The sequence below is a fragment of the Suillus fuscotomentosus genome (assembly GCF_016647785.1).
Source record: "Suillus fuscotomentosus strain FC203 chromosome Unknown F5891scaffold_37, whole genome shotgun sequence".
Lineage (NCBI taxonomy): Eukaryota > Fungi > Basidiomycota > Agaricomycetes > Boletales > Suillaceae > Suillus > Suillus fuscotomentosus.
In genome coordinates this window covers 270613-287951 of record NW_024539549.1, presented here as the reverse complement: position 1 = coordinate 287951, position 17339 = coordinate 270613, and the positions used below count along the sequence as shown (strand labels likewise).

General features: G+C 45.7%; 4 protein-coding genes across 4 annotated transcripts; all 4 read left to right on the top strand.

Annotated features, from left to right (window-relative positions):
• Positions 1-13: 13 nt before the first annotated feature.
• F5891DRAFT_1129342 (uncharacterized protein) lies at positions 14-1250 on the top strand (the record flags this gene model as incomplete). The annotated part of the gene is made up of 3 exons (XM_041364384.1): positions 14-374; positions 427-824; positions 882-1250. The coding sequence occupies 3 exons, from the start codon at positions 14-16 to the stop codon at positions 1248-1250; spliced, it is 1128 nt and encodes a 375-aa protein (XP_041224297.1).
• Positions 1251-1454: 204 nt separating this feature from the next.
• On the top strand, positions 1455-4670 carry F5891DRAFT_1190509 (uncharacterized protein; the record flags this gene model as incomplete). Its single annotated transcript, XM_041367312.1, has 4 exons — positions 1455-1596; positions 2141-3405; positions 3744-3909; positions 3979-4670. The coding sequence occupies 4 exons, from the start codon at positions 1455-1457 to the stop codon at positions 4668-4670; spliced, it is 2265 nt and encodes a 754-aa protein (XP_041224296.1).
• A 4743-nt stretch (positions 4671-9413) lies between these two features.
• On the top strand, positions 9414-12537 carry F5891DRAFT_1129341 (uncharacterized protein; the record flags this gene model as incomplete). The annotated part of the gene is made up of 11 exons (XM_041364383.1): positions 9414-9728; positions 9787-9954; positions 10065-10158; positions 10232-10269; positions 10303-10755; positions 10807-10946; positions 11031-11127; positions 11182-11361; positions 11411-11605; positions 11663-12034; positions 12088-12537. The coding sequence occupies 11 exons, from the start codon at positions 9414-9416 to the stop codon at positions 12535-12537; spliced, it is 2502 nt and encodes an 833-aa protein (XP_041224295.1).
• A 734-nt stretch (positions 12538-13271) lies between these two features.
• F5891DRAFT_1190505 (uncharacterized protein) lies at positions 13272-15677 on the top strand (the record flags this gene model as incomplete). The annotated part of the gene is made up of 6 exons (XM_041367311.1): positions 13272-13394; positions 13446-13808; positions 13864-14124; positions 14185-14316; positions 14382-14873; positions 15483-15677. 6 exons carry the CDS (start codon positions 13272-13274, stop codon positions 15675-15677), a joined length of 1566 nt encoding a protein of 521 aa, XP_041224294.1.
• Between the last annotated feature and the right edge of the window lie 1662 nt (positions 15678-17339).

Sequence of the window (17339 nt, the reverse complement as noted above, 5' to 3'; positions counted from 1 at the left end):
CCTTGGCACATTTATGGACAACTGCAAAAATATCGAGCCAACACCAGATGATAACAAGTTGGCCATGACATTGTCGGTGGTTATCTCTGGCTTCTTCACGGACGAGAAAGCACAAGCTTACAAATTTCATGAAGTCCTCCAAGTGCACAATATCAACATTATGGCCATGACAATTAGTGGCACCACCTATGTCACTGACGGCGACATACAGTACAAAGGTTTCCATTACGCAATCACCAAAGTTAAGAACGAGTTAGGGTCCATGGTGACCGAACCCCACATGCAAACCATTCTATATTATATACATTCTACTGAGTCTTTCACGAAGGCCAAGCCCACATTTAGGTTCCCCTGTATAACAATCACTCTATTTGGTAGGTTTGCAGTATTTCACAACTCGCGATGCACTGATCACAACTTCAACAGGTCCGCACATCGATTTCTCAGCTGCTGTTTGGAGTACTCGTCCAAACATGCAGGTGATTTTGACTGCTTTACCTCTCTTTCATCACCCCACTGATAGCAAAATGTGTGTGATGGTCGCTCGGCACATTGGTGCGTTCAGGAAAGCTCTTCGGTCCCTCTTGGCATGTTACCAGGGCATGACATCCCCTTCTCCCGATCAAGACCTCGAATTTCTGGACTCTAAATTTCAAGATCCCATGTTTCCATACCCGTATTCTTTCACTTGTATGGAGACATTGTTGACGTGTGATTTCACATACTACAATCAAATGGATCAGTCCAGACTACTCTTTTCCGCTGTCAAGATGACCGATGACAAGAAGCTCTGCATCAAGTTTGTCCGTTGCTACTCTAAGGAAGTACATCAATGATTTGCTTCGGATGGCTTCGCTCCAGCACTTCTGGGCTTCGAACAGCTACCAGGTGGATGGTACATGGTTGTGATGGAGATGATCATGGATGATTACTGTCATCTTCAGGAAATTACCATTCCTTACCCTCATCACGATGCCCTCGCTACGGAACTCCAGTCTCTTCATCAAGGAGGTTATGTTCATGGAGACATCCAGGACACAAATATTATGGTAAAAAAGGACTGCAGCCCTGGATTCATGTTGATGGATTTCGACTGGTCCAGAACGATAGGTGAAGCCCGATACCCAATGAATGTATATCGAGGAGAATGTCTCTGGAGACCTGATGGAGTGGAAGATGGACAGTTGATCATGCCCGAACATGATATGCAGATGTTGCACGCCATATTTCTGGAAGGCACCTTTGTTTGAACTAGTACGGTTGACCAGTATTGATTTTACTGGATTTGTATTACATTCCATAGATTACTTATCTGTATTTTTTAACTTGATGCATTAATGGCTGAGATATGTATCTTGAGGCTGGTTCCCTAGACCAGTCTATCGATGCACGTGAACGACATTGTGCCACCACCAACTCGGAAGCGTGCAAAGGGGAGGACACCCAGTACCATCATGGCCCCATCTATTAGTTGTCCTACTACAGCTTCTTCCCCAAACTCTGAGCTTCTGCCTTCCTCCAAAGCTCTCGCAACTACAACTACTTCTATATCCACAGCTGTTTTAGGCAAGATACCCCCGCCAGGACATGTATACTGTAAGTCTGAGGGGGATTTGCGAGTGCAAAAGAGGTGTGGGGACCGCTTGTAGGATATTGGTGCACTGTAGAGTTTAGCTTTTTAGTGAATGTTATGCGGTAGAGAACGTGATGAGTCTGGGATGAAAGATATAGCGATTGTTGCAAATTTGCGAAAACGGTGGAGCGGGGGACCCCTAGGGAGGGGTTAGGTCATAGAGGTTGTTTGGCGGTGTTTGGAGTGCAGGCAGGGCATTAGGTAGAGTTCCGGCAGCAGTAGAAGGCATCACTTCATTGTAGAGTCCAGCCCACGCATATAGCAGAGCCCACTCCAACTGGTGAACAGAGCGAGAGTGTCCCAATTTCTTCCCTTTCTTTTCATTTTCAAGAGCATAGAGCAGAGCACCGAGCATAGAGCATAGAGCATAGAGCAGAACCAGAGCAATAGAGTCAAACCAAGCCCAGAGAATGTCGCACCTCGTGTCAGAACACGAGGAGAATGCACCAAGCATAGCCTTCAACAAGTATAAAAACCCGGTTCTTTCACTAACACCCTCAACCACAGTCAAACTGAATCCCCCACGAGAACCACCACCTAGAGACAAGAAAGGACACTTTATAAAGAAAACAGCCAGTTACATCAAACTCTCCAATACCACATTCCCATCCTCAGATTCATCGCCCTTAGACACTCCAGAAATCAACCAACGAGCGCTAGAACACGAACACGAGGAATCAGAACACGAGGTCATACAGCAGCTAGCAGATGACGAAGAGTCCTTACCAGGAGCACCAGACCCCTCCACGTCAATCTTCCACCCTCAGTCTCCTAAACACATACCAGTCGTCGCCCTCCCACCCGTACTGAATAAACCAGCCAAGGTCATGACGGGCGTACCATTACCCGCACTGTTCCATGGGAAAGAAAGTGAAAATGCGCAAAACTTCCTGCGAAGCACGGAAGCATACTTTCTAGTTAACCAGATCGCAGACAAAGCCGTCAAAGTAGCACTATTTGCTGCATTAATCTCAGCAGGATCACAAGCGGACCACTGGTGGACGAACCTCGACGCACAACATAAGGCAACATGGAGAAACGTTAAAGCAGCCTTCGAAACAAAGTGGCCGGCAATAACAGTAGCAGGAAAAACTCAACTCGAATATCAGAAAGAGTTATTAGCATTACAGTTGAAAGAGGAAGATGTAGGAGAACGCCTCACATTAGCCAAAATCACCACCTGGTCCCACATCCACTTCCATAACCAGCTCACGACATTAGTACAAGATGCAGGCGTAGCAAATGCACCAGTTCTAATACACCAGGTCCGAGATGTGCTCCCGCGAGTTCTACGAGACCTCACAACACCTGCGCCAGCCGACTGGAATATGTTCTTATCGGAAATCGCAGGTGTCAATGTGGATATCCTGCAAGACAAGGCTAAACGTGAGAAAGAGAGAAAAGAAGTAGAAAGATCGCAAAACGCGCGCATTGCGCGTCTAGAAAGCCAGAGGAACGACCCAGTAGAAGTGCTACGCCTACAGATGCAGCAGGCAACACTTGGAACGAATAATCCTATGAGAACAATGGGAGCAATGATGCTGCAGACGAGAGTAAACACAGGAAGTCCTACCATGCAACAAACGCAGGTCACCAGAAGACAAGTACGCTACATGGCAGCCGGTCAAATGCAGCCAGGACAAAGAGCAGTACGAAATGCACCTACACAAGAAGAACAAGACCTCTTAAGAGCTCGCATCAACGAGCTGCCGCAGCATGTAGACTCAGACGTGGGTCAAGCAGCCTACAACGAGCAACGGAGACAATGGGCAGTAAGATGGGGAGAAAGAGCAAGGTGCATGGAGAACACACCATTCCCACTAACGCCGGGCACAGCGCAAATATGCTCTGGAGAGTGCTTCCGGTGCAGAGTGCACGGACACATAAGCCCAGAGTGCCAGTTACCACCCGATGCGCAGCTGCCGAAGAACGAAACAATATAGTGAGGGATATGTACCAGAACGCTAGGAGCATTCAATAGAGCAATGGCTCCGCAAGTTAACTATGTGTTTGAAGAAGTCTTCACACCAGAGGTAGCAGAGCAGGGAAAAGGCCAAGGGTCATTGGCATAGAGGACAGCCGAACGACCCTAACGCGCACAATACCTCAGTTCAAGGAACAATCAGTCCTCGCGTGCCAAGAGGAGGCACACAAGGACAAGCATCACACCTCCGTCGAGAATCCAAGTCATACAGAATATGTCGCTATGCAGTCTCAATCTAGTGAACAATATGACATTGTTGAATTGTACTTGACAGACAATGAGGAAACCCACCGTAAATGCCAACTGTTCATGCAGTACGTCTCGCTCAAGGGAGCACAAGGAGAAACTATATGAATCAAAGCACTCTTCGACGAGGGCGCCATGGTCAACGCCATGTGCGCAACAGAATTCGAGCTAATAAAACATCGGTTAGGAAGTTGGGGAGCGTCAACAAAAAGATTACGCATGGCGAACAGCACAATAGTACCCTCCAGAGCCGTATGGAGAGGTGAAGTCATAATAGGAGTCAAGATGCAAGGAGAGTTTGAAGTATTCGAAAGTGGAGGAGGATGGAGATTCCTGTTCGGAAAACCGCTACTGCACATGTTTTGGGCGATACATGAATACGAAACCGACGTAGTACATATAACAGGAGAGGGAGGGTCGAAGATGATCTATAATCAAAGTCAAGCAGAGGACACGGCACAGAGAGAAGAGAAGATCCCTACAGGAACACACATCCCAATCTGCGTCACATCAGATGACAAAGATGAAACTGCAGTCTTCACGAGGACGACGAATCCGACAAACCCGAAACGAGTAGCATATGTCATGAAGGCAGTACAGTATGGGAAGGAACTGACAGAGGAAGAACGCAAACGAGTCGAAAGCTTAGTAGAAAGATATGCAGATATATTTGCGTGCTCACTTTCAGAAGTCCTCCCAATCCCAGGAGCTCAACATCGGCTGAACATACCAGAAAACGCCATGTTCAACTTACACATTCGTCAACGAGCCCTCACACCACCGCAAGCCAAGTTCCTACATGGCTGAATCGACGAAATATTGGCAGCAGGGATAATCGAGAAAGCGCCAGTGGAACGGGTCAAATGCTGCGCCACTACAGTGTTAGCGCAGAAGGCACATGAACAAGGCAGACTTACGCTGGAAGAGCTACAATACAAAGTCAATGAACAATACGCGAAACACAGACAGCAGCCAGCATTTACCTTACCGGAATGTGAAGTCCAAGAAGCACCTCGAGAAGTAGCAGACGATAAGCCGCAGAAATGGAGAATCTGTCAGAACTTTAATGAAGTTAACAGACATACCGTGATAGCGCCAATGCCACAAGGGGACATACGAGCCAAACAATTAAGGCTAAGTGGTCATAAGTACGTGTCAGTATTTTATTTTGCGTCCGGGTTCTATGCTGTCGAAGTTCCAGAAGAGTCCAGGCCTTACACGGCCTTCTATGTAGAAGGACGCGGTTATTTTTGGTATAAGCGCATGCCGATGGGACTCACTGGAGCGCCCACCACGTTCTGCGAAGTAACAGCCACCCATTTACATGACTTAATCGCCGATACAACCATGGAAATCTTCATAGACAATGGAGGAAGTGCAGGCGATACATTCGACGACATGTTTGAGAAACTAGAGCGCATTTTTCAATGTTGCAGAGACCAGAAATTATCATTATCACCTACGAAATGTCGACTTTTCATGTCAGAAACAACTTTCACAGGAGCAACGGTAGGTCCGAAAGGAATTCAACCTGATCTAGAAAAACTAACTGCTATCGTAAACTGGGAAAGGCCAGCAGACACACGTAACTTAGAGTCATTTTTAGGACTAACCAGTCATTTTAGGGACTTAGTGCTTGGATACGCAAAATGAGAAGGACCATCGCGCAACCTAATAAAAGAAGCACCGTTAATGCATCCATATACCAAAAATACGTATCGACACATCTTAAGAGGCCACAAACTCGACGACAAGTGGACGCAAGAGCATACCAAAGCATTCCTAGACCTGAAAGCCGCGTTAGTAACATGCCCGATCCTACAAGCACCAAAGTACGACAGATCACCATTCGTTGTCACATCAGACGGTTGCCAGGAAGGATTAGCGGCAGTACTGTCTCAACGGACACGTATGCAACAACCATCGGGAAAATGGATAGAGCGCCTACTACGCATTGCGTTTGCGTCAAAATGGACATCAACCACAGAACAAAAGTACAAACCTTTTATATTGGAGTTCATGGTGTTGAAGTTCAGACTGGACAAGTTTTCAGATGTCGTATGGGGCTTCCCGATAGAAATTGAGACTGATTGTCAAGCTCTAAGGGACATATTACTAAGTGACCATCTCAATGCGGCACATGCTCGATGGCGGGACGGAATCTTAGCGCACAATATAATAGATGTGCGACACGTACCAGGTAAGCTAAACGTCATAGCAGATGGCCTTAGTAGGCAATGGGAGGGTCAGCCGCGGGATGCAGGACTACGAGATGGGAGTACTTGGACAGTCAGTGAGGACTGGGAAACGGAAACAGGTTTGATTAATGATATTCTACTAACCTCTACGATAGACGAACAAATGGTGAAAAGTCTCCTCAAACATTTTACTAACGAACCAATTTTCCTAGAAGTTATAGAGTCAATAGCACAGGTCAACTCAAACAAGCCATTAAGAGATCGTAAATGTGCGCACCATCGAGCATCGGAGTACCTAATTGAAAACGGGAAACTATGGAGGTTGCCCGGAGGAATGACAGTTAGAGCTTGAAGCAGGACAGAGTGTGTTACCCAGGAAGAAGCTGAGCAAATGGCAACAACGCAACATGAACAGATGGGACATTGGGGGAGAGACACCATCAAAATAGCACTCATGGACCAAATATGCAGCCCCAAACTCGACGCATTGATCATGAAAGCTATAACAAATTGCGCTAAGTGTAAAAACTTCGGATCACAACATTTGCACTCACTATTAGAACCTATAATGCACAGACATCCTTTCGAGCTCCTCGTTGGCGACTACCTAACACTTCCCAAAGCCCAAGGATACAACACTTTAGGCGTCTACTTGGACATGTTCTCGCAGCATGTATGGGTCTTCAAATATAAATCCTCCGGTACAGCACGCACAATGATAGACAGCATATTGCAAATCTTCCAGAACTTTACGTCATCGGAAACATTCATGAGCGACGGAGGGAAGCACTTTAATAACACGGAAGTTCGAGAATATTGTGCTAAGTGGTCATGTAAAACACACGTCGTAGCAGCTTACTCACCATGGGTCAATGGACTTGTAGAAGGCACAAACAAAATCCTATTGCACGTACTCAAGCGTCTATGCGCCCCAAACCTGGGCGAAGATGAATACGAAGCAATATCGTGGGACACCTTGCCAAATAGTTGGCCAAAGCACCTAGAGGAAGCAGTCGCGGCCTTGAATTATAGAATCTTGCCGGTGTAGAGACTCATGCCTCTCATGGCATGATATGGCAGTTTCCACTAAGGGAGTATACAGCACCAACTTGCAGCACCACTCTGTGTACTGTCCACAGCAATTCCTATATGAGGCGCAGCTTTCCCGCGCAACGCGCGCCATGCGCACACCATTCCCGTGCTTCGCGATGTATATGCGCGCGCGCGTTCCCGCGCTTGCGTGCCCTATAGCGCCAGCCATCCAGATGCATCCATCCACTGTCCACCAAGCTCCCTAGTGCGTATATTTCCATTTCCTTTATTAGCATAGTGTTCCACCTTTATTTTTATCATGGACTCTCACCCATATATATCCTTACATACCTACTCGGTAGCACTTCGGCTCTGCATGACCGCGCTTAGGCGCACTATATAAGCGCCAGCAGTACATACTATTACTTACCTTACTTTTACCTCCCAATTACTAGTTATCACTTACTTACTACTTAGCAGAATATAGTAGAAGTCTATTTGTCTATACTTCGCATCTCCCTTCTCTTTTCTTGCATTATATTATCACTTGAGTCTAGTCTTTATCATTTTCCGCATACGCGCGCGCGCTTTCCCGCGCTTCGCGCTAATACGCGCGCGTGTTCCCGCGCCTTGCGCGCACCTGCGCTTTCTCGCGCTTCGCTGAAGCGCGTACCTCTAGATCTTGGCTGCACTCGCTTCCCCTTTAGGGTCAAACGCACTTGTCTCCTCAAGTAACGCAGGCTAGGCAACGCACGACCTTCAACTATTATAGATACAGCTAGGAGCATTATTTGTTCCTCTCTGTATTGTTGTTTCTACACCGGCTCTGAAGTTCTCGCCAAAAGAACTTTTGCTGGGACAGGTGATCAATACTCCAAGGACAGACATAGCTAACAGCGCGTCAGCACTACAAATATCAGATGCCAACATACACATGGCGTACGTGGCACAGCAATGCCTAGACAGATACGAAGCTACGGTACAGCACGCTATCAAGAGGAAAGCGGCATTCGACAAATGTGTACTATCACGCTCACCAAGGGAAGTGATCTTTATGAAAGGACAACTCGTTCAATTTTATTATAGCAGTGCGCACAACACACTCGAAGCAAAACGAAAACTATTGCCGAAATGGTCACATCCTCATCGGATTACTGAAAGGATACGCAATTCGTACCGTTTGGAGACCATACAAGGAGAACCGCTATCAAGCGAGTTCCACGCAAGATGGTTGAGAGCGTTTACACCGAGGGAGGGCACGAAGTTGTGGGAAGAGCAGAAAGAAAAAGAAGCACAATTAGTGCAAGAAGAAGAAAACGTCCAAGTCGATGAAATTCAGAATGAAGAGCAGCAGATAGACGAAGAAGAGAGCGAGAACGAAGATGAAGATAAAAATGAAAACGAAGATATAAACGACATAGAAAGGTGTGACACGGTCGTCGCCGTTTTTAAGGGGGGCACATGGAGCGGGGGACCCCTAGGGAGGGGTTAGGTCATAGAGGTTGTTTGGCGGTGTTTGGAGTGCAGGCAGGGCATTAGGTAGAGTTCCGGCAGCAGTAGAAGGCATCACTTCGTTGTAGAGTCCAGCCCACGCATATAGCAGAGCCCACTCCAACGGTTGCAATGAGTCCCTATTTAGATGTCATTGAAATGTTGCCTGAAATGACAAGGCAATGCTGATTACGCGTTGAAATGGTAAGATAATACTTATGACTGAGTTTCAAATTACATCATGGATGTGCCCTTCCCATTATCATTCCATCAGCACCAGCAGTGATCTTTTTCCAGTTTCTCCATCCTTCAGGTCTCTGTATATAATCCTGTGTTGGTTCTATCATCAAGAATGGCCCCCAACCACACAAGGTTCTGCAACTTATGCGGTCAGGACATCAAGCCGCGAGGTTGGACTACTCATCGGAAAGCTTGTGAGACAAATGCAGACAAGCGGCACCGTGATCAGGCCATTGTAGATGCAATTTGGCAGGAAAAAGGTGTGTTTGATTGTATGCCCAATTTCAAAGCTAATGATTAGTATTCCAGCACTGAACGAATCTGTGCTTGATGGACAATGGACGGCTCAACCTAGCTCACACACCAAGTATGTTTTCTATCATTTCAATGTTTGTCTTTTTTACTCATCTGTCCCTAGTCGAGGCGAGAGATTACCAGCATGATATCGCACATGACTTTGATGTGGACTTCAGCTTGACTGGTGAGTCTATTAGTACATATCTCATTGATAATCAATTTCTGGATCACTATTACTGTAACTATGATCAATAATGCTATTGATTTTTCAGACCATTTTGAGCCTGAACCTATGGACGCTTCAGCACCACCCACCTATTCACTCGATGACATCAAGGCGCAAATCTATCCCTTCAACAATTTTCATCATTGTCCTGCAACATCTTCAGCTTACACCACTCCCAATAACCACCCTTGGTGCCCATTTCAATCTCGACTTGAATTTGAAGTAGCCGAGCTTGCTCTTGAGGTCGGATTGAACAACAAACAAATGGACTGTCTCATCAACATTTGCCATCAATGTTCTCTCAGAAAGGATAGTTTTATGCTGAAGAACCATAAAGACATTCACGGCAAGTGGGAAGCAGCGTCCCATCGGATCACAAAGGTGATTCCATTCATTTTTTGCTGTATGGACTCCGAATTTGACCTTTCTCGAAGCGCAGTTCATGAAAGATGTGATCTCAGTCCCCTACGACAGCAAGATGCAGGAATTCAATGTATACTACAGAGATCTTTGGGATCTCGCTACTGACCTACTTCGGGACCCTAACCTCTTCCCTCACTTCCAGTTCGACGCACAACACTTATCGAAGTTTGATGGGCAAACCTTCGTCTGCTTTGTAGATGAACCTTTCACTGTGGAAGACTTTTGGAATGTGCAAGTATGTATCCTGTAGTTTCAATCCTTGTTGTATGTATGTGAAACATTGTGCATTTGTAGTCGCAACTACCACAAGATGCAAAGCCACTAGCTTTCATCCTATACACCGATAAAACAAGATTATCGTCATTCGGTACTGCGAAAGGATACCCCAGTTGTCGCAAGCTTAGCAAATCTACCTACTGATATTCGGAACGGATGAGGTGTAGGTAGTGGTTACATTGTAGGATGGCTGCCAATTGTATGTCCCAATGTTTGTCTCATTGTCGGTGCTGATGGTGGGGTTGTATTGTATTAGGTGATGGAAGATAAAGAGCATTCTGGAAAGTCAAGCTGGGTCAACTTCAAAAATGCAGTCTGGCATGAGTCATTCGCGAAAATCACCTCTTCGTTGGCATCGAAATCAAGGACAGAACAATGGTACCCCTGCCTAGATGGCATTGATCGGTGGTTCTTCCTTTGTCTACTTATTTTGTCAGCTGATTATGAGGAACAGCAAGTACTATCATTCTACATCATGTTTTTCCTAACGATAATTTACAGGTGCGTTATGTCACTTACTCGAGGGGTCATGAGCCTTTGGCCATGTCCTATCTGTCTCATTCCTCGAGACGAGCTTTGGGATACGTCAAAACAATATACCCGCCGAATTGCCGACACATTGCGGGATATTGTACTGGCTGCACAGGAAATGGACACCCATGAAGAACAAGAAGAGCTTCTCAAACAACATGGACTTCGTAATGTTACTGTGAGTTTTGTGTCTACTATTTGCGACGCTCTTAGATTAACTTATTTTTAGAATTCATTCTGGGCCATCCAATATTCAGATGTACATCGAGCGCTATCGCATGACCGGTGTCACTACAACCATGGTGGTCTTTGGTCTCGTCATTACTGGGTCAAGCTGCAAAAGCACTTGGCAAGCCTTGGAAGGGCAAAGTAGCCCAAGTTGATAAGAAGTGCGTCTCTTTCCCTCAATTATGCCAATATCTAACATGTCATCCTCTTCTACTATGTCATCAGTTTTGCAGCATTTCCCCAATGGCGAAATTTGAAGCATCTGAACCAAGTAATGAGTATTATGTTTGCAGACAGCTCCATCCATGAAGATATATCAAAGGTTCATAGTTATTATTTTGCGCAACTATCTCGCTAACACATTATTTCACTACAGATGATAATATATGCTATGCACAACATCCTAACAGAGGAAGCCTCTCCACTTGGGTACCTTCTAGTTCGCTGTGTACGCCTTTACCTCGAGGTCGACATGTACGCTGCCTTCGAGGTTCACACAACAAATACCATCAGCGAGGGCAGAAGTGCCGTTCAAGCCCTAGCGGCATTCATGAAAGTATGTCTTAGAACTCTCTACTTTAGCAAATGAATTGACAGTATTGTAGCAATATATCACAGCAACAGAGGAGGATGATGAAGATTGGAATTTGTCAAAACTCCACATGATCATGCATCTATTTGATGATATAGAGGCCAAAGGGGTCACAAGGAACTATAATACGAAGCCAAATGAGCAAATGCATGGGCCATTGAAGGATTGGTACCAGCGCTGGACAAACTTCAAGAACGTCACAGAACAGGTGAGTAATACAAGGCAACTTTCGCATTTATCTACTCATGGGACATCATAATTACAGATTCTTCATATAGACCACTGGCTACTCATTGCGGATGATATCCGTTGTCAAATCTTTAACTTGGATGAATATGTAATATCACAACACCAAGCAAACAACATCGACAAAGATGCCGACGAAGATGATCCTGACTCCAAGGTATTGACGAACCCCATAAGACATGTTTTTGACCCTTTGGATGGGTCTATGCATGTGAAATTCGGGTCGAGGGAAGCTCCACAGACCTTTGGTCTCATTGAGAATTCCCACAAGGATGACATCGCGTTTTCCAACTTCCATGTTAAGCTGAACTCATTTTTAAATGTATTTCTACCTGCAAGCAACATACCCCTACCAGATGGGAAGAGAATCCATCTCTTATCAACTCACACAGTAAGTTTGTTCAATTTAGTAGTAGCCCTTACCGCGCTAATCACACGAGACAGATCACGACATGTCGACTGTTGCATGTCAACTATGAGTCAATGGTGGACTGGCAACAATATACCGATTACCTTCGGTGCAATCCAAAGTTCTTTAATGCACCACGTTTCGATTGCGTGTTCATCCAGACCAACCAAAAGGTCATCTTTGGACACCTGCTCTTGCTTTTCGAGTGCCCAGTTGGAGACAATGTATTTCCACTTGCTCTCATCCACCCGTATGACGCTCCCATAGGTGTACAACTTCAAAAAGACAAGCATCTTAACCTTCTTAGAGTTCGAGCAAAACTGCGGGCACAGGCAGAGTTTTTCTCCACCAGGTCTATCATCCGTGGGGCACTTCTAGTGCATGACGAAAACCTCGATTACTTTGTTGTCGATACAGTTGACACAGATATGTTCCTTCATGTGAAGGAAATGCATCTGCAGGCAGGGCATGTGGTGCGCATTTGACTGGTGAGTAGCATCTCTTTGACATGTCTGATTTGTATTGATACATAGCTACTAGGCGTCGTTATGATATCTATGCTGCTTGGCTACTAACTATTTGATTTATGTGATACTAGGGATGATGCGGATAGGTCTGGTACCGTCCTACATGATTCATTGTCGATTAGGGACAATATATACAAGCACAACACAGATGGGTGAGTTCTGGATCGTCACAGCCTGTCATTGTCACATAATGCCTCACCTTCGTTTAGCTTGCAAGAACTTGCGTTCACACCATGTCATGTGTATGGATGGGTGAGTCCTGAATCACAGCCTGTCATTGTCACATAATGCCTCACCTTCATTTAGCTCACAAGAACTTGTGTTCACATTATGTCATGTGTTCATCCCTAAACAAGGAGACCAGCAAAATTTCAAGGAGGGTGGATCATTCCAATGGGACCATACCTTCATTGTGATGGCGGTGCTTGATATGTGTACATTCGCGCATGTTTTATTACTCATGGTGGGTACTTCAACGCTTACAACTGATGGATCACTGACCAATATGTCTTGATATAATAACAAGGTTTCGGTTACATCTATGAACATGTAAAGTTGCTGCAAGCAGTATTACGTCGAGCAAACACGAGGTGATAGCGCAGTATCATTTAAAGTGTTGCAGTGATACTAATTGTGTATTCTCGCCCCCTCATTCAACAAAACTCTTCTCCAAAGCCTTCTGTTTGGCAAACATGTCGCACATCATGCAGTCACACTCACACTCAGACACAGACAGTGACTCTGATGGCCAGGGCGGCAATCCTACTCATATCTCTATTCTAGCCCCCAGCGCTTCTAAAGGGGAGCTTCTAGAGGTAAGATATGATCTGTCTGTTAGCGCTACTTTCTAACTTGATTTGTTTCAGGTGCTTAAAACACTGCAGGTTCAAATGCAGCATCTTCAAGACGAGAACAAGAGCATCAAGGAGGAGAATAAGACTTTGCATGCTGAGAAGCCAAAACGAAAACGGCATGTGGACACACAGCATGAACTTAGCGTTCATGAGGATACTATCACCATCTATGCCCGTAAGTATGGCATGATGATGGAGATGTTTCCTAGTAGCGACCTTCTCAACAAGAAACTCCTGGAAGCTCCCACTCCATTCGATAGCCCCGACCGATACAAGACTGCGGCAATGCAGGACTCTGCATTCTTACACGAGCTTTATCATCATTTTCACGAATCGTTGCACAAGATAATGGAAAGCTCGTATTTCAGCAATATGGTATGTAGCTTGTTATTAGAGTTACCATGTTGAATCACTAATGCAGCAATATTAGGTACTGAAATGTATTCCTGATGCTCGCGCCAATGAAATCAAGAAACTTTGTGGCGTTGCTGGTGATATTTTCAACCTTCCCTCAAAGTATTTCACCAGCACCAGCTTCGAGAGAGCCACCATTCCCGAAATCCAACAGTTACTTGGTGTTTCGTCTGCTGCAAACCAGACATACAAGACTTTCCCGCCAATCTTGTTTCCAAGGTTGAAGGAAGATACGTCGCTGAAGACAGTGTTCAGGAACTGGGAGCTACTAGCCCAGGTAAGTCTTATCACTATTGTGTTGATGCTTTATCTTACTGAATGTAATATGATTACTTAGGTTCTCAAAGCTTCGTTGCGTGGTGTTACCTCACTCCAACACAGGTCAAGTGGTGGCAGCACGCATACTAATGCTCTCAAATGGAGTGTTCATCAAATCACGCCAGGAGCGATAGCATGGGCGGCAGTTATTGTAAGTCAGCATTTCAGTCATTTACACCTCGAGACTCAGTCATTTGTCATGTATTGTTGCGACAGGCAATATTTCTACTCTTGCCAGACACTGAGTTCTTGAGCTCAGGCCTCGGGAAGAAGTCAAACATCAATTACAAGACCTTGTTTTACAACTACAAGAAGGTTCTTGTTTCGAAATGGACCACCAGGCATGTCACCTTGATCGTCGCCAACATCAACAATTATGTCTTCGAGGCTGCGAAAGGACCTTCTGTTGACCCATCAGCCAAACAAGATCATGCGAGTGCCATCAATCGTGCACTTGCGGCGCTGGATATGGACAGCAGCGAATCGGACCATGAATCTGATGCTTCAGCTCAAATATCTGCTGCTCTTTTGGTTGATAATCCACCTTCCATTGTTTCTGCCACCCAAAGTCCAAGTGCCATTGATGCAAGGCCCGACTTCAATCATTCCCAACCTGAAGCATCATCTGATATTGTAATATGTGATGCACCGGTTGCTGATGTTGGTGCACAAGTTGTCGAGGAAAGCACACAGAATGTTGGAGATAGTGTCAGCGCACGAGGGTGGACAAAAACTAGAGGGTCCAGAAAGAAAGCAGCTCCGCAAGCTGCAGTTTCTCACACAACTCAGTCTCGCAAATAGTTTCTGCATCAATGTTATCCTGTCGTCCTTCGAATCGGTGTTCCATTCCTGCACTTATTATGTTTCTCTTAGGCTCATTCTATTGCTTCTTAGCACTATTTTACATTGTACTAGGGGATCAGGCACATTTAAATTTTTGAAATACCGACACGGCCTCCAATTTAAATAGTACCCAAATTCAGTTAAACATTTCTCCTTTTCTCTCCCACTATTCCAATGTTGCTTGAAAACCTTTGCTCCATCATTGACTTTTCATGACAACCAAATTAACATCAGATGCTCCTCACTTCAATTTGATCGCAATCTCACTTCAACCTGCTCTCCCGCTTTAGATTCATTGAAACGCTATCACACAATGTTTAAATTTCATTGACAAGGTATTGATTTTCTTGCACCCTGTTGTCACTTAAACAGACTCGGAATCCAATGATATCATTGCAACGTTCAGCAACCACCTTGCACAAGAAGGGTAAGTAATTTTTTTATTCATCAATTTGGCTGCTGACAACATAATAGATCTCTCTTCCAACCCTCATGCTCTCCGTTGTCTACAGACCACTTGCAAGCATGCCAAGCGTACCCTTTCATCAGCAACCCAGACTGCCATCGAGATTGACTGCTCCCCTCAGTCATGCCCTTTTCGAGGAGCTGTGCATGGACCTGTTCCGCAGCATGCTCGAGCCTGTCGAGAAGGTCCTCTGGGACTCCTAAGATTGACAAGGCTAACATTCATGAAATCGTCCTTATTGGCGGTGTAGAGACTCATGCCTCTCATGGCGTGACATGGCAGTTTCCACCAAGGAGTGCATAGCACAAACTTGTAGCGTCACTCTGTGCGCTACCCACAGCTATCCCTATACAAGGCGCAGCTTTCCCACGCAATGCGCACCATGTGCGCACCATTCCCGTGCTTCATGATGTATACGCGCACGCGCGTTCCCATGCTTGAGCACCCTATAGCCCCAGCCATCCAGAAGCATCCATCCACTGTCCACCAAGCCCTCTAGTGCGTATATTTCCATTTCTTTTATTAGCATATCATTCCACCTCTATTTTTATAATGGACCCTTACTTATATATATCTTTACATACCTACTCAGTAGCACTTCGGCTCCGCATGACCATGCTTAGGTGCGCTATATAAGTGCCAGCAGTACATACTACGAGAGGGGGTTTTTCACTTACTTTTCACTTACTTTCCCTTTAACTTACTAGTTACCACCCACCATTTTACTTAGCAGAACATAGTAGAAGTCTATTTGTCTACACTTTGCATCTCTCTTCTCTTATATTGCATCATACTAGCACTTGAGTCTAACTTCTCTATTATTTCTGCATACGCGCGCGTATTCCCGCACCTTGCATGCACCTGCGCTTTCTCGTGCTTTGCTTCAGCACACACTTCTAGATCCTTGCTGCACTCGCTTCCCCTAGAATCGAACACACTTGTCGTCTCAAGAATAGCAGACTAGGCAACGCGCGACCTCACAACATTTATAGATACAGCTAGGAGCCTCTTTTGTTCCTCGTTGTATTGTTGTTTCTACAGCAGTTCCATGTATATCCCCCATATTGTCAAACTTGTGTCTGACTTCTTCAACGACAAGGAACCCAACAAGAGCATCAACCCTGGCAAGGCCATTGCATACGGTGCTGCCATTCAGGCTGCCATTCTTTTCGGCAACACCTCTGAGAAGACCCAGGACCTCTTACTTCTTGATGTCATTCCTCTATCGCTTGGTATTGAGACTGCCAGTGGTGACATGACCGCCCTCATCAAATGCAACACCACCGTCCCCACTGGTGTCACATCTGCATCACTCCAGGTCCATTCCAGGATCCAGTGGACCTGCAAAGCCCAACTTTCATCATTTGAGGGCCTGTTACAAGTAACATCGGCTACATGGCCCCCCTATCATTTTTCCCCTTCGTCCTCGCCCTCGTATGCCTCCGGCTCGTACTTCTCTACCGACTATCCGTTGACCAGATCCTCAGGACCGTTCCTGTCCCTCATCCCCCTCCTATCGCACCAACGTGCGCACGTGCCTTCGGGCTATGACTCGTTCTGACTCGTGCCACCAATGTGGCTTTCCTTATCTTGTCTTATCTTTCCTCTGACTCATGCGTGCTGCACATTGTATCATTTACCATTGGCTCGTTCCAACGTTTCTCGGTCTCATTCCGCATTCGACCTCACATCACTAATCAGGCTCTGCTACCAGCGTACCTATACCCTTTCTGTTTCCCCTTTGCCCTTACCTACAGTACGGTAGCCTTGCCCTTAACCCTTTCCACTTAGTACAAGTAGTCGGTCACTCTGTACTAGATTCCCTAACTTGAATCTACTCAATCTTCCCTCAAACATACTTCCCT